Raw genomic sequence first — 15406 nt, forward strand, 5'->3', positions numbered from 1 at the left:
CACAAAAAGATAAGAAAAATAAAAATCATAAGATAGAAAATGCCACGTAATAGAAGCAAGTAAATAAAACATCACATAACCACTATGTGAACAAATGAGAAAAAAACAAAAGAAAAATAAAAGAAAAATAAAAAGAAAGGAAAAAGAAAGGAAAAAGAAAGAAAAAGAAATATGAGAAAAAAACACCGGAGAAACTAACGTAACAGTCTACCAGAATAGAAAAGAAGAAAGATAATAAAAAGGAAAAAAAAGAAGCTAACTACCACTGGCCTATCGGGAGCTGACAACAAAAAAAGAAGAAGAGAAACATGACGTCGCTGCGTTCTTCATGAAATTGGTGCTCCACTGCGCTACGTGGGCCATTGCACCTGTCGCTGGGCCGATTCATCGCGCGGGAATCGTTGCGCGGGAATCGTCGGCGCGCTGCTCCGGTCCGAATGTTCGGACCGGAAGATTTCCGCCCGTGCGCTGTTTCACGGGGTGTGCCGGTGCCGGTCCGTGGACCACCCGGTGCCACCGGCAGGAAATCAAATGGGGCGGCGGTGACGGTGAACTAAGGGTATACGTGGCGGGAGAAGGCGACTGATGATTAAACAAATTTCAAAAACTAATCACTATTTTGACACGGTATGTATGTATGTATGCGAGAGCGAAATCGTCTCCTGCAAATTTCAAAATCGGCACGGTAAAACCTTTTGCATCGGTACATATTTGGTTGCCCAGGACGGCCCAGTCCAGAGTGCAACGCCAATATATATTCTACCAAAAAGATAGAAACATTCTACCAAAAAGATAAAAACCTCCCTTCGGAAAAAAAAAGGACAAAACCTCCGTTGTAAAAATTAGGAAAGGAAAAAATAAATCTTAAAAATAATAAAAAAATCCTTGGAAATCGTATATAATACACACCTGCACACGGCACACACTGGTCAAATCGCAAGCACTAAAACTCTGCAATGCAATTCAGATGACTTCACGCGGAATGCTCAGTGCACTTCCTTGCATACCCACAACCTCAATCCTGGCTCAACCACAACCAAGATGACAGCGACCGCATGCACATATGTGTTCCACTACAATCAGCTCACCACCATTATTTACACCCTATACAAAAATTGACAGCCGTCAGTTAGCTCAGACCAAGGATAAATAAATAACTCATACAGTACTAAACCCAAAAAGAAAAATCATGGGTTCAGTGATTCAGTATAATTCAGAAGTTTAAAATTCAGTCAATGGGAGCATCATCAGCTGATTGAAACATTGCATTACCTCTGCTACAGCAGGCAGTCACCACCATCTCCACTTCCTACTCCTTCCAACCGATCCCCATCTTCCGGAGCTCCCTGAGGCTGCCGGCGATGTTGCGGATCAGCGCTTCGCCTTCTTTGCCATTTTTCAGTGAGTTCACGCTGTGCTCCAGGAAGCTCCGGTCCGCTTCCAGTGCCATCAGCCTCTCACTGACTTGAGAAATCTCGTCTTCAAATGAAACCAGGTCATTTTCGCTCACCATGGCATGGTACTGCCCCTTGGGGTCACTTCGTTTCAAGTCCCTGGAGCTGTATCCGTTTCTTCCTAGATGCTTTTCGAATACCGAGTCATCTGTTTTGCCGTCTTCATTGGCATCTTCGTAACCATCATCACTGTTTCTGTCGTCAACTGGATCTTCTTTGTCATCACTGAGCTTTTGCACTGGAACATGCTTGCTGTTGTTTGAGAATTCATGAAGCTTCTGCCTCAGCTTCCTCAAGCGTTTCGAGATGTATGTCTTCTCGTCCTCAAAACAAGCGAGTGATTTAATCCTGGAGATGCTAGAACCAGCTTGTTCTGAAAGGCTCATGTGATCACATATTTCGTTGACGAGTAGCTGATCTTTAAGTTTTATCTTGTAGCCTTCGATCTCAGCCTGAAGATTTTGAACGACTCCGGTCATCTTCTGAAGGTCCTCACGGTCATACTCGCTTTGCTCTTCCATCATCCTCTGGTACTGCAAGGCTTCCATCTGCATTGCTGCCTTCTCCTCCTGCAGTCTAGTGATCATGGCCATCGTTTGGTTCGCTGCCACAGCTGACGCGTTTCTTTCTTCCTCCAGCTCCTTCCAAAGACGGCTTATCGATTTGCGGTCCAGCTCAATCTGTTGCTTCAGCTGATCAATTGTGCACTCTCCTTCAGCTTCATTTACCATGCTCTCAGAGATACCAGAATAATTCCTGTCAAGGGAGAGTGCTCTTGTGATATTGTTAAGTATGGCTTGTTCGTGGTTGTTCTGTACAATAGGGCTATCACTGTCAGTTGCACGGGATGCAGACGCAGTGGACAGCTGTGACAACAGTGACTTCAAATCTTCATGGACTTTAAGAGAATTATTCCTTGTTTTTCTTTGAGTGAATTCAACTTTGTTTTCATCTAGCAAGGTGTCTGTTTCAACAGATTTAGTGGCTATTGATAACTCATCAGAAGAACTAAGAGCATTGTGCCAAACTTCATCTTCAGATTTATCTCCTGGAAAAAGAGAGAGTATCCTCAGCACGAGTAAACGAATTATTCATAAACATAAAGGGTAACAGATACTTCAACTTCAACACATGTGAAGGGTATTCCTAAAAAAATATATGTGAAGGATAAATGGATAATTCAGACCTCTTGTATTAGAATCTTCACGAATTTGATGCCTGTCTTTGTTCGAAATATCAGTTGACTGAAGGTTTGTGTTGCCATCATCTTGGATGTTGTGCAAACCTCCTGAACTTTCAGAAGGCTGATTATCGCAACCATCGTTCTGGACTGGTATCAACCCAGGCTCCTCAGGTAATTTCTCCTCTGAGTTATCATATTGGGGTCTGTCATCTGCAATCTTTGCTAGTAGATGGTCCAATACAAAACCTTCCTTCAATTTATCTTTGTCATCCTTGAGAAAACTTCCAACATTACCGCCAGGCTGCGAGGGCTCTGATTCAGTGTCAGAGGTCTTCAGCTCATTGTATGAAACATAATTGATCTCATCAATACTCTGTTGGTCTCTTGAAACAACTCTGCAGATCCTCTCGATGCCAATGCCACTAGATTTGCTTTGAAGAACCACAAAAGGATGTGACCTAACTTGCAATGGTCTTGAGCAACATGAACATAGAATGTCCTCCATGACCGGTGCTTCAGTTGCACCATTCCTCAAAGTGAAGTTGTTTTTGCAACCCACATTGTCGACACCAACGCCTAGTTTCCCCACCAAGGACCGGTATGTTTCTAGGTTTGATTTCTTGTCAGCGGCAAATGACAGCAGGCAGGCCTCGCACATCCTGTGAACATCGACAAGCTTTTGATGGATGTGGCAAAATGCCCATGATGATGCTTCTGCCTTGTGAGAACTGCACATTAGTTCTCGATAAAAGCCCGGGTGCGCCTTGCCTAAGACATGATCCAGCCTCGTGCATATTGGGCATGGGGGTTGCAGCTTGCATAGTTGTGCAAATGTTGTCACCAGATAGGAGAGCAGACCCTCCAGCAGCAGCAGAAGCATCAAAACCCATTCTTGGACGACTGAAGTTAGTAGAGCAGAGAACTGCTGATATCTCCATGGATCACCAATACTTGTTCTTGAAGCCATGACTTCGACTTGGGATGGAAATTTCTTACTGGATGAAGTTTGTATATTTCATGTTGGAAAAGAACTGAAAAGATAATGTGCGGTTAGAGGCAAGACAATAACCTAAACTCTGAAACTTAAGCCAACTGGCAACTGCAGCACAAGTAAAAAGCCCCATGATTGGATTCAAATTGAGCATATCCAACTCAGATTTCCATTTGCAGGGGAGGATTAGGGTTGAGGGTTTTAGGAATCCAATCATGGTACCAAGAACCATCATGCTAGAGAGCCATGTTATGTCGAAGATTATTCAGATTAACGTATAATAAAGGACATCTACGTCTTACCGCTTTAATTTAAACTGGAGGCTAATTTATGACCCAACTACATACAATAATCGCACAAGAACACAAGAAGTTCAGGTTGTACTGGATCGGCCAATTTACCTCTGTCCCCCCCCCCCCCCCCCCTCTCTCTCTCTCTCTCTTTTGTACTAAACTCGTTCTTTGTTTGGTAATAGATGCTGTAGGGGTGCAAACCCCTCCAGTTCTCATAAAGAAAAACTCAAATGAAGAACCAGTTCATTCATACAAACGGAAATCTCCATTCCTAGTATCCCAGTACACAATCCGATCAAGCAAACCGGATTAAGTCAAGAACTCCGAATTTGCCGGATTAAGTCAAGAACTCCGAATTTGCATCAGCAATTAAAATAAAGGGAAGATCAAACGGCTCATCTGACATACCTTCATCACATTTCTGAGGTGACCATGGATTTCGTTTGCCTCTTCGGGATAGAAGACAAGGAAGCGAGGAAAGGAACGGCTTGCTCAGATCTCCCCGACTCCCCCCACTCCGTGTTCCTGGAGCACAACTGGCCAACTACCATGGAACCAATAAATAAACCGAAATTAAAGGATTTACTTGCATCAATAAATAATTGAAGGACAGGTATCAAATGGAGAAATAAAGGTGGGTACCTCTCAGAGTTCGTCATAACAGGCTGTGATAGTAAAGAAGATTAGTCGGAGAACAAAATAAATAAATAAACAAAAGAAGAGGCAAATGTGTGCTGATCTTTCATTTATTTTATTTTCAAACTACTCTAATAACGATGGCCTTCTCAATTTCGGATTCAAATATGCCATCATGCCCAGTCGACTTTTTTTTTTTTGCCACCGGGTCACAGACTGAAAAGCCAATCTAACTACAGCCAATGAACCAATTGATACCTTGCGTTCGGTTCGACCCATTCCCTTATCATTATCAACATTGACACTGACGTATGGGTGCACGTCATTAGTCAATACTGCTTCGAGAATATTTGGACCAAATTACTCTAGTTGGTCTGTCACTGAGACGATAATTGCACTGAGGTTTTGGCTGCATCTTTCCAAAATCAACTTGAGACCGACCGTCGATGCAACAAACCACCTGGAATTTTTTACACACCTCACAAGTAGGCATGGGCCTTCAGGATCTGCAGGCACCACCACAACCCTCGACAGGGCTTCCAAACCTGGGGATGCATCAAACGGAACAGTGTCATTCCGATATCTTTTTCAGCTCACAGTCAGTTAAGGCCTCGAGGGCTTCACAGGACCAAAACGCCAGGCGAACTCCCTACAAGGATCTTCAAGTAATTTACATCACATGGTCCAGCAACAGAGTTCTTACGAGTACAAGACGAATGTAAGAAAATGGATAAGGTTCAGCAGCGCGAACAACGTGATTGGCCCTACAGCCTTCTTTTGGTGGAGATGTTGGGTATAGAATAAAAGAAAAAAATGCATGGAAATGGAAACGGCTAAGAGTTAGGCAATTCGGTTTGTACAAAGACAATCGCAGCGCTTGGCTGCTCCATGCTCTTCAGAGGGCCTTCAGCTCAGGCTTGACGGATCTAGTTTTGGTCGCCACACCACTCTTCGGCGAGCATTGTACTCTGTTAGCGTCTTTAGAAGTCCCAATGCTGTGACGATGTGACCGGGTAGATGTTGAATTGGTATTTTTCCCCTCAGGTGTTTGTGTTGTATCACTGCAGCTCTTTCTCCTTGAACTTGTAAATTTTGGTGATTTGGCACGAGTAGTAGGCACCTTGACAGAATAGAAGGCAAAAATTAAATTCATTATCAGAACGGTAAAAAGATTACTAATACTTCGCACAATTTATTCATGCCGCAAGCAACAATCATGCAATTCTATTTTTGTGATTTTGTCGACAAAAATGTTCTCAAATACTATTTGCTCAAGGCTCAAACTAATTATACCCAAGACATTATTCGACAATCAGCGTGGTATTAGTGGCACCACGTGTTAATCAAAAAAGGGGGCACAAAATCTCTCATTCATTTTAGAATGGTGTGCGCATTCCATTCTTGGAATTACTATACCCTCAACAATAACCATGATTTATCACATGCAAAATTGATAAAAGCCACAGAATCACAGCTACGCTTTTTATTGAGGATTAGAAACATGAAACTGGAATTACCTTCTTAAGTTCAGCCTTTGGTGGGGGCCCTTCTTGATAGAAGCTTGGCATGGGTTTTGCTTTAATCACCAATGACTTCCTTAGTTGTTTTAAAGCAACGTCTTGCTCTTCCTACCCAAATAGTGAACATTACAAGATTAGTTAATGATAGATAAAAGACAGTATATAGTGCTTTCCATATAGACAGGAGTAGAAAATAAAACTAGCACAAACACTTACTTAAGGAAAAGCACAGATGGACACAGTCAATCAGACTACTGTACAGTTTGAATGAAACAGCACATGATGGTCAATGGCATCAAATAACAATACCAAACTTAGCCCAACATTAACTAGATCTAGATGCATATGATAGTAGATGTCATTCAACCAATCATACCTAAATGAACACATCACCTAAATGAACACATCATTGATTAGATAATCACAACAACCAAGTCTTGAATTTCTGTTCTGTCTACTGCATGCGAATATTGCTTGTGTACAACTTGGATTTCATTTGAAAAACTTATTGACATTTCAGATCGAAAGACAGAAAATGATTACAATAGCAGGCAGGAATATTATATAACCGGTGTACATGTGATGAAACTATATAGATAAAATATGTTAAATTTAATAGATCCCATATTCCAATTGCTTGTAGGAAAGATTGAAAGGCATTTGAAACCTCAACAGTTACATATAAAGGGGAACTGGAAAAAGAACAAGGGAAAGGAAGAAATAAGACTGGTGCGTAAGTAAAACAGAATGAAGTACTGTGTGTTGAGCAATAATCTTGAATCTTCCATAAATTTATAAAGAACAGGTAGCATAAAGCTCTCTTGTGTGTACCCAGAAACAACTCAATTTGAATACTGCCCTTATTACTCTTATTATTGAAGCAATAATTACTATATCAATCAAAAGAATAATATACAAAACTTTATGCTCTTATTTTCGATTGCAAGAGAGAGATCAGAATTCAGAAGTAAGTTCTTACCTTTTTCCTGGCCTCAGCCTCGTCCTTCTCTGCTTCCAAAGCTTTATGTTTCTCCTCTAATTTTGTGTAGAACTGGATAATTAACAACACTGTCACTACCAGACCCCTTTTGGAATAAAAAGTGCTTGCTAGTTGTTAACAATCAGTATGAATTAAGCAATCATCTGGAAATAATGCAAGAAACTATATACACACCTCCTTCCTCTTGTCAGCACGGTTAGCACACACAAATGAAGGGGCAACGGGAACAGTTGTCTTAGTTCTGCCAGCTCTTGTTGATGTTGTAGTTCTTTACACAGCTCAGGAAAAGGGGCACATGCAACTCAGAAGGCTTGTAAAATTCATGTGTTTCTGAATTTAAACATTTAACTATGAAAACAGGCATCATCTTAAAAAATATTGGGCATAACAAAATATTGTAAGTTCAGTGGATACATAAAAGCACCGTTTAGACAATGCTTTCATGTTCACAGAAGATAAGTGTATGAGCATGAATGTTCATCATTATTTACTGTGGAACATCGAAGAATTTGGTGCTTAATTAAGAAAAACCAGTATGTGATTTTATGGTCAGCTATAAACATGAATATTCAAATCTATGATTCCATCCTTATGTAAGTAGGCGTGAAACATCCGAAGGTGAAATGCCAGAAGTTAAATATTAGGTGCATAGCTATGAAACAGCATAAAAAAGGGATGAGATGCTCAACAAATCTTAGCACACAGAAAAAGGATACGAGGAAGTCACAGAACAAGAGTCCTCTTCCACAGGGTGAAATGCCTGCTCAGGCTGCAAAGTCTTCTTAGGTGCCACCGGCGTACTCTGAAATAAATAGCCAGAGTAATTCTGTTAGTATAGCCTCCTATTTCACAAAAGTATACCGCAGAATATTTTCAGACTAGAGAAGAAATTAGCCATGTTCCCAACTAAATAGAGATGACAGGGGTTCAGTTTGTGCAACAATTTTTTAGATGGTCCTGTGTGGTAGAAAACTTAAACATGGAAAAAGTCCATGATAAGGTAGCTTCAATGCATAATATAGAATACCTATGATCTAGCTAGTAAGAATTAGCCCCAAAAAAACACTTGCTGGATAATAAGAAATAACAGAATCAAAACAAGAGGTAATGATATAGACAGCGCCAAAATTTAATGAGAAATGTGCAGAAGGCAATGACCATACCTTCTTTGTCATGCTTGCTGGAGATATGCTACTTTTATCACCAGATTTATCCTTATTTGCCGATGGATTGGTCACACCACCATTTACTCCCGATGACCTTCTTTGCGTAGAAAGAGAGAATGGTTGGGGAACAACACGTTTAGGCCTCTCCGATCCAGAACTGGCAGTCGCAGACTTTGCTGGGGACTTGGGGGGAGCAGACTTCTCTTGATCAATCAACTTCAGTGAATCTTGATTTACACACTTGTCTTCCTGTGTGTCACCTTGTACATCAGGGTCCTTAATGGAATTAGTTTCCTGGCCTTCTGGGCTATCATCATCACGACTACCACTAATGGTTTCGTCGCATCCATCGGTGTTACCATTCAGATGGCATATAACAACACCATCTGATTCTTCATCTGTAGACATTTCCACAGCCTCTTTCAACATTGGACTGCATAAAAGAAATTAATAAAGGATAAGTAAGCATGTATCTCTGCAGCTGGAGGCCTAGAGAAATTCAAGTAGAAGAGAAGAATGGAAATACAGTACATGGCTTGAGCAACCATCATGGACAAAAAGAACAAATTATAAAATATCATTCACAAATACCATGCTCCCTACATTCGAATTTCTGCAATTCTCAGGAAAACTTAAGGACCTGGTTCTTTTAGCAAATTCTGGCAGACGATTACCTACACACATATATTCAACTATAACCATGCCAGCAGTGATACAGTACACATTTGACATATGTGACTACAAAGTTATACCCGGAAACAAAACTATTTTTTTATCCAAACTGAACACATTTGAAGAGAATAGCCTTAGAAAAAGTAAAAAATAATTACTATGCTCAAGACATTTTTCAGTGAAATTCAAGGCTAAACAACCATTGGATATGTAAAAAAGGAAAAACATAAGCAAACTCAGGCAATCCTAACAGGAAGCTACAGATACAATATATTAAATACCTGAAATTTTAGAACATCAAATGAGATGCCTAAGGAATGCATGTGAAACATTTCATATGCGAAAAGTTCAGAATCACATCCATAACAAAACTTTGAAGCACCACGTAATAATTTCAGCATATTGAACAAGTTGAGGCATAGAGAGCCCAAATTTGCCTCTTCAAAAGGAAGAAGCAGCGGCTCAATTCCAAATTTCGTGCTTGATGATTCCCAGCAGTTCGACACATTCACATAAATTGAAAAATGTTGCAGAGGCCCCACTGGGCCTCTTGAAGTTGAAGAGCACAATGCTTGTGGAAATACTGTCAGTGGTAATCTTGTACTAAGATAAGCACAAGCACCGACATCGGTGAGGGACGCAATGCAACATGAACTAAGACAGAGACAATTTATAGAGCAACACTCGACCTTCTGTCTCTCCGCAAGCTCCAAATCTCCAAGCTCATCAATCTATCTCCTAGAGCAACCAAACCCTAACTCGCCAGCACAAACCAAGTAAAAAATTTCCCCGAAAAAAAACTAAAAACCTTGTGAATCACGGAGACCTCCACCAGATCTACCAACAAGCTTAGACGATGAACTCCGACAGCGACATTGCTCCAGTCCTACACCCACGCACACACACCCACACAGCGAAACAAACGGGGACGAAGGGAATGCAGGTGACGGCAGTGGCATTACGTGCTCTCGGGCCCCTTGTTGGTGAGATCCCACCGGCGGCGCGCCGCCGCCGGATCCCCGCCGCTCTCGCCGTTGGCCGACATGGAGCGACAGCGCAGCGCGAGCCCCCACGCCCGCCGCGCCCGGCTACGCTAGCAGCTAGCTTCCCCGCGTCTCCCTCTCGGCCTCTACACCCACCCACGGCGTCCGCAACGCCGTCGGCCGTCGCCTCCGCCACGCAGCCGCAGCCCTCCAGCCGCGCGTGTGCGGACTGCGGAATGCGTTTTTTTTTTTTTGGTGGGGTGGTGGGGTGGGGTGGGGGTGGGCTGGGGTGGTGCCTCTGTATGTGGATCCCCCGTGCACGAGGGGTCGGCCGCTTCATTCCAGTAGGCGGACGGAGCGCAGTGGGAGGGCCGAGGAGTGTGCCGTGCTCGCCGCTCGGGCCCACGTGTAAGTGGCAGTCGAGGGTACCTGGGTTGGGTAGGTAGGTGGTTCAAAATGTGATGCGGTAACGGTAACAGTAAAGTACTACTCGTTTTCACTGTGCTGGCAGAGGCAGAGCAGGTGATCACGTCGTCTTGCAAGCTCAGCACAGCGCACAGTCAGCTGGAGCCCCCTGCCCCCGCAGTGCCGCAGAAGATCCGGGACCCGTAGAAGCTGGGGAGGGAGGGAAGGAAGACGACGGCGAGGAGGACGGCGAGTCGGCGACCGGTCGGTCGGTCACCGCTTCAACAATGGCCGATCCGGGTCCCCGTTTGCTACTGTACCGTGACCAACATCGGATGCTTGTACCTGACAGTTAGGCCGGTCAACCGTAAGCCTCGCCGCAGCGGTTCCGGACGTGCGGCTCCAAGTATTTTTATTAGGCGGTCATGTCCGGTTTGGCCCACCGACGTGTTCGGTAGACGCACAGCACACCACAGGATGTGGTCGGAGGGTCCGATGCGATTGCAACGAGATTTTTTTTTTTTTTTGCCAAATTCGTTCTCGAGGAGTGGAGACTGGAGATGTTTCAGCACGAAGCCTCTTTCACAAGTCAGAACGTCAAGAAATGTTCAGTCGACAGGGACGTACTAGTAGTAACTCTAAAAATCTGGATGTTAACATTTTACCTTTTGTTCCAGACCGTTGCTTATTTATATACTATGGAGATGACATTGTACCGTGAAGACGTTGCTTGTATTTGTATATGCTTCCAGGCTTTTACATCATGCTCTACAGATCGATCGGGTCAGATAGAAGGAAAGCTCTCGTATCATGCTTTATCGCATACCAATACAGGTGAGGAGTGACGATTAACCTTTGATGACGGCTTATCTGCCTGGATTATTACAAAAAGGCAACTCTTTACACCAAAGCAAAGTTTATACTCTTGTTTCCCATTCATACTATCTTGTGGTACAATCTAGTGCTAACTTTAGCTATACTGCACAAAGGAGCTTGATGGTGAAGCTTGAGCTACCACAAAAGGCTATTTCTTGTGTTGCCGTTTTTCTCATTTCGTGGGCAGGTGCTCAACCGTTTCCATAAAATAGGGCTAGCTAGTACCTCCATAAAAAAATTTTACTTTATCCTAAAAAACTATTGTTAAGTTTAATCAAATTTACAAATAATATTATCAATGTTTATGACATCAAATACATATATACTTTGAAAATAATCTTATTGTGGATGTAATGATACTTGCTCCATTCGTGATTCGTCCCAAAAGAAAATTGTGCTCATTGTTTTTCGAAAAGTTAAACAATTTCAAGTTTTACCAAATCTACAAAAAAGATACTAACATTTATGATTCCATATAAGTATCATTTATGATACCAAATAATTAACATTTATGGTACTAGATAAATATGAATGGATTAATATGAGATATGTTTTTAGTAGCAAATCTTTTTTCAAGACATAAATATTGATACTCCATTCATTCTAAATTATAAGTCGTTTTGATTTTTTTAGGCATTGAATGTTCTATGTATCTAGACTTACATTATTTCAAAATACATAACAAATTTGATGAACCCAAAAAAAAGTAAAAGAACCTTATAATTTAGAACATAGGGGTATTATTTTTCTATAAATTCGTAGAATTCAAATTTAAGAAAATTGACTTTGTCCAAAACTATAAGAGCACTCTGGTAGTTTCTTATTCATATAAATATAGTTAAGTTGAGGTAGTTTGATTCAGTTTGAAATAGAGTATGTTATAAGTCTTTTTGATACGGAGGCGATTTGAAGAGTGCCGCTGATCACTCGGCTGATGATGCGGACTCTAGAAGTGATCAATCACTGTGTCAAAAAAGAATACAAGTGATCAAACACTGACGTGACATCACTGCTTGTGGTACAAATGATAATACAGCAGGGAGAAGGGAGTGCGGTTTCTGCATGGAATATGCATTGCCAGCAGCAGCACGTACGGCTCGTAAACATGGTGACCTTGGTCTCGTTTGTTTTTATTAAAAATGAAATAGTTCACTTTTACAAAATTCTTTTTAGGAATAAATCTAGTTAAACTAGCTTGAAGTGCTGTTATTTTAGAGAGAGAGAGAGAGAGAGAGAGAGAGAGAGAGAGAGTTTGAAGTTGTGTTACAGCGAGTTGCCCCGGTCGCTAGGTCTCACGTTGGGTTGGGCCGGCCGAAATGGCAAGCGAGCAACTGGTGGTGGGCTGGCAATTCTTAAGCGGAGAAAACAGACCGTCGGGCTATGGGCGGCCATCCTGCAGAGAACACACAGAAACCCGTCGGTTTCGTTTCCGATGATGAGGTGCTCGATCGGGGTTCCCGCGCGGCCCCGTTCAGATCCACGCTCACCAGCGCCACGTTCACCAGTCCGATGGTGTGGTCTAGCCTATAGAGACCATCACGGACAGCTTTCCGCTAGCACGACGAGGTCGTGCTTCCTGTGCAATGCACCGGCGGAGACCGCGACAAAAATAGGACCAGATTCCACCGCACGCCTCGAATGCACCGGAGACCGGGACAATCAACAAGCTATACTCGACCGCAGCTATATGTCGCCCACTGTACACTCTCGACCGCTATCAGGCGCGCGGAAACGGAGATAGGAGTATCAGCAGCACTACAGCTACACAGGTACAGCACTGAGAACGATGCGACTATGCACGGAAAGGAGAACTCGTTCTCGCTGCAGCAAACCCCAAGAAGATGCAACATGACCGAACAAACTGGGTCAAAAGAGGGAAATTTCACAGCAAAAAAGATGCGCCTAGGGTTAGGGCAGTTACTCCTCGCTGCGTATCTTTCCTCTTTCCGCTCCAAATCAAAGCGCTCTCCCGGCTCAAAACCAGTGGCGTCTATCTATGTGTCGGCTGATGGCGGCTTGGCCACGCCACCAGACCTGGCTTTTGCGCGGGCCGTCAGCACATGCAACGCGCGGCCTGCACGGGTTTCCAACTGTTCAAGCCCACACCCGCTCAGCCCATCAAACCATATATAGCTTATCCGAAACGATACGAAAATCACGACAAATCGTTTAATAATAAGATCATTACTATACAGCTCATCAAGCCCCGTAGGCAGGACTAGTGCCAGACGTAGAACGAAAGCAACATGCAAAAACCGTATATGTATAGAAGGATGCTTTGCAAGTTGGTCACGAAATGCACAACGAACAACTCTATTTCAAATCTGGAATTCAGAAAAAATCAGATCCCAGCCAAAAACAACACCACACATAAAAGTAAATCAGCAAAAAGGTAGGTAATTCTCAACATTAACTTTTATCACCACATAACCTTTAACAACTCTCCATGAGGACAGCAACTCCACCATCATCATCAGCTACAGAAATACACCCTCTAGTAATAATAACAGACTCCTTTCGCCGCCGCTTTCGCCTTTCACCATGGGTACACGAATGACCTAGTGTACCCCCGCCTCCGATATCCAATTTACAGGCTAAGTACCACAGACACCACCTCGACTAAGGGAAGAGCAAAAAAGAGTAATACATCTAGCACCAAACGAGAACGAAACCCTAGATTCCTCCGGCGCCCGACCGCCGCTCTACTTCTTCGCCTTCCGGGCAGGCACCTTCCTCGCCGGGGCAGCGGACTTCTTCGCCGGAGCGGCCTTCTTGGCAGCCGACTTCTTCGCGGCAGCCGCGGGCTTCTTGGCCGCCGGCGCCTTCTTCCCAGGCGTGTCCTTAGCCGACGTCTTGGCGGCCTTGGCGGGGCGGCCGGCCTTCTTGGCAGCAGGCTTCGGCTTGGCGGCGACTGCCTTCGGCTTCGGCTTCGGCTTCGCGGCAGCTGGCTTGGCCTTCGGCTTAGCGGCTGCCTTGGGCTTAGCTGCAGCCTTCGGCTTGGCGGCTGCGGCTTTCGGCTTGGCAGCTGGCTTCGCCTTTGCAGGGGCCTTAGGCTTTGCGGCGGGCTTGGCCTTGGCAGGTGCCTTCGCCTTGGGCTTGGCGGCGGCCTTGGGCTTCTTTGCGCCAGTCTTGGGCTTCTTGGGCGCGGCCTTCGGCTTGGGCTTGGGCTTGGTGGCGGCCGGGGCGCGTGCGGCAGGCAGCTTGTACGAGTTCTTGACCTTGGTGAGCTTGCCGGCGGCGACGAGCTTCTTGAGCTGCACGAGCAGGAGCTTGCGGAAGTTGGGAGGGAGCTTGTCCTTGTGCTTGTCCTCCACGAACTTGGCGATCGCGTACTGGCTGGACCCCGTCCTCTCCTTGAGCGACGTGATCGCCTCCGAGATCATCTGCGCACCAACCATCCACAATTCCGTCAGATCCAGACGCGACGCAAAAGGCAACACGGGAGGAAGCCAGCCAACACGGCAAACAAAGGGTTCAAGCAGTGGAGGGCTGCAATTACCTCGGCGTACGGCGGGTGGGTCGGGTTGGTCTTCTTCCTGGGCGCGGCGGCCTTCTTAGCCTTGGCCGGCTTCGCCTCGGCGGCGGGCGCCGCCGGAGCCTCCGCGGGTGCCTCGGGGGCCGCCTCCGCCAACGGCGCGGGAGTCTCAGCCACGTCGGTCGCCATCAATGCAGTGACTTGGACCTCGGACGAGGAAGGAGAGCGCGAGCTCGGGTGTGCCGACGAGAGAGAAGAGGAGAGCTCTGCGGTGGTGGGTGAGGAGGTCGGGGCGGAGGAAGCGGTGCTTAAATAGTGGCGACGACACGAAGACGAGGAGAGCCCAACGCCGCGCGCTGATTGGCCCATACCGTCTCGCCTCGGATCGCCCCCATCAGCGCCCCACATTGAACCTTATCCGTTCGATCCAGTCACATCCAACGGTCGTCACACCACCCCCCGCGGTGCCGCGGATTCCTGCCCCGCAGCCGGCCGCCAGGCTCACGAACTCGGCTCAGAGTGTGCTTCTCCTCCCGATTTGCGATCCAATATCTCTTCCCCTGATCAACCGATCCGCCTCAAACTTTACAGACACGTAGTAACGGAGCATAGCTTTCAAACAAGTGTAAAATCAATGGATTCCGTGGAGTATACAGAGAGATATCGGCTCGAGAATCCGAACTGGTCCGGACGGGGCCTTTGTGTGAGTTTGGACGGGATTTCCGGCCGGCGACACGGGGTGCGCCGGCGAA

General features: G+C 45.0%; 3 protein-coding genes across 4 annotated transcripts; all 3 read right to left on the reverse strand.

Annotated features, from left to right (window-relative positions):
• Nucleotides 633–4966, reverse strand: LOC8081242 (probable myosin-binding protein 5). The gene is made up of 5 exons (XM_002466237.2): nucleotides 4564–4966; nucleotides 4330–4465; nucleotides 2641–3668; nucleotides 1273–2502; nucleotides 633–1104 (listed from the first exon to the last, which is right to left on the reverse strand). Exons 3-4 carry the CDS (start codon nucleotides 3602–3604, stop codon nucleotides 1310–1312), a joined length of 2157 nt encoding a protein of 718 aa, XP_002466282.1. The 5' UTR covers nucleotides 3605–3668; nucleotides 4330–4465; nucleotides 4564–4966; the 3' UTR covers nucleotides 633–1104; nucleotides 1273–1309.
• Nucleotides 5183–10167, reverse strand: LOC8081243 (protein WVD2-like 1). 2 transcript variants are annotated; one of them, XM_002466238.2, is made up of 7 exons: nucleotides 9878–10167; nucleotides 8241–8676; nucleotides 7794–7879; nucleotides 7252–7345; nucleotides 7057–7128; nucleotides 6075–6185; nucleotides 5183–5677 (listed from the first exon to the last, which is right to left on the reverse strand). In XM_002466238.2, exons 1-7 carry the CDS (start codon nucleotides 9958–9960, stop codon nucleotides 5453–5455), a joined length of 1107 nt encoding a protein of 368 aa, XP_002466283.1. In that variant the 5' UTR covers nucleotides 9961–10167; the 3' UTR covers nucleotides 5183–5452. The 2 variants fall into 2 exon arrangements, with proteins under 2 accessions (XP_002466283.1, XP_021305019.1); XM_021449344.1 differs by lacking the exon at nucleotides 9878–10167 and adding an exon at nucleotides 9605–9657.
• LOC8081244 (histone H1) lies at nucleotides 13557–14949 on the reverse strand. Its single transcript, XM_002466239.2, has 2 exons — nucleotides 14679–14949; nucleotides 13557–14562 (listed from the first exon to the last, which is right to left on the reverse strand). The coding sequence occupies exons 1-2, from the start codon at nucleotides 14841–14843 to the stop codon at nucleotides 13882–13884; spliced, it is 846 nt and encodes a 281-aa protein (XP_002466284.1). The 5' UTR covers nucleotides 14844–14949; the 3' UTR covers nucleotides 13557–13881.

The sequence above is a fragment of the Sorghum bicolor genome, chromosome 1 (genome assembly GCF_000003195.3).
Source record: "Sorghum bicolor cultivar BTx623 chromosome 1, Sorghum_bicolor_NCBIv3, whole genome shotgun sequence".
In the NCBI taxonomy this organism is placed as follows: Eukaryota; Viridiplantae; Streptophyta; class Magnoliopsida; order Poales; family Poaceae; genus Sorghum; species Sorghum bicolor.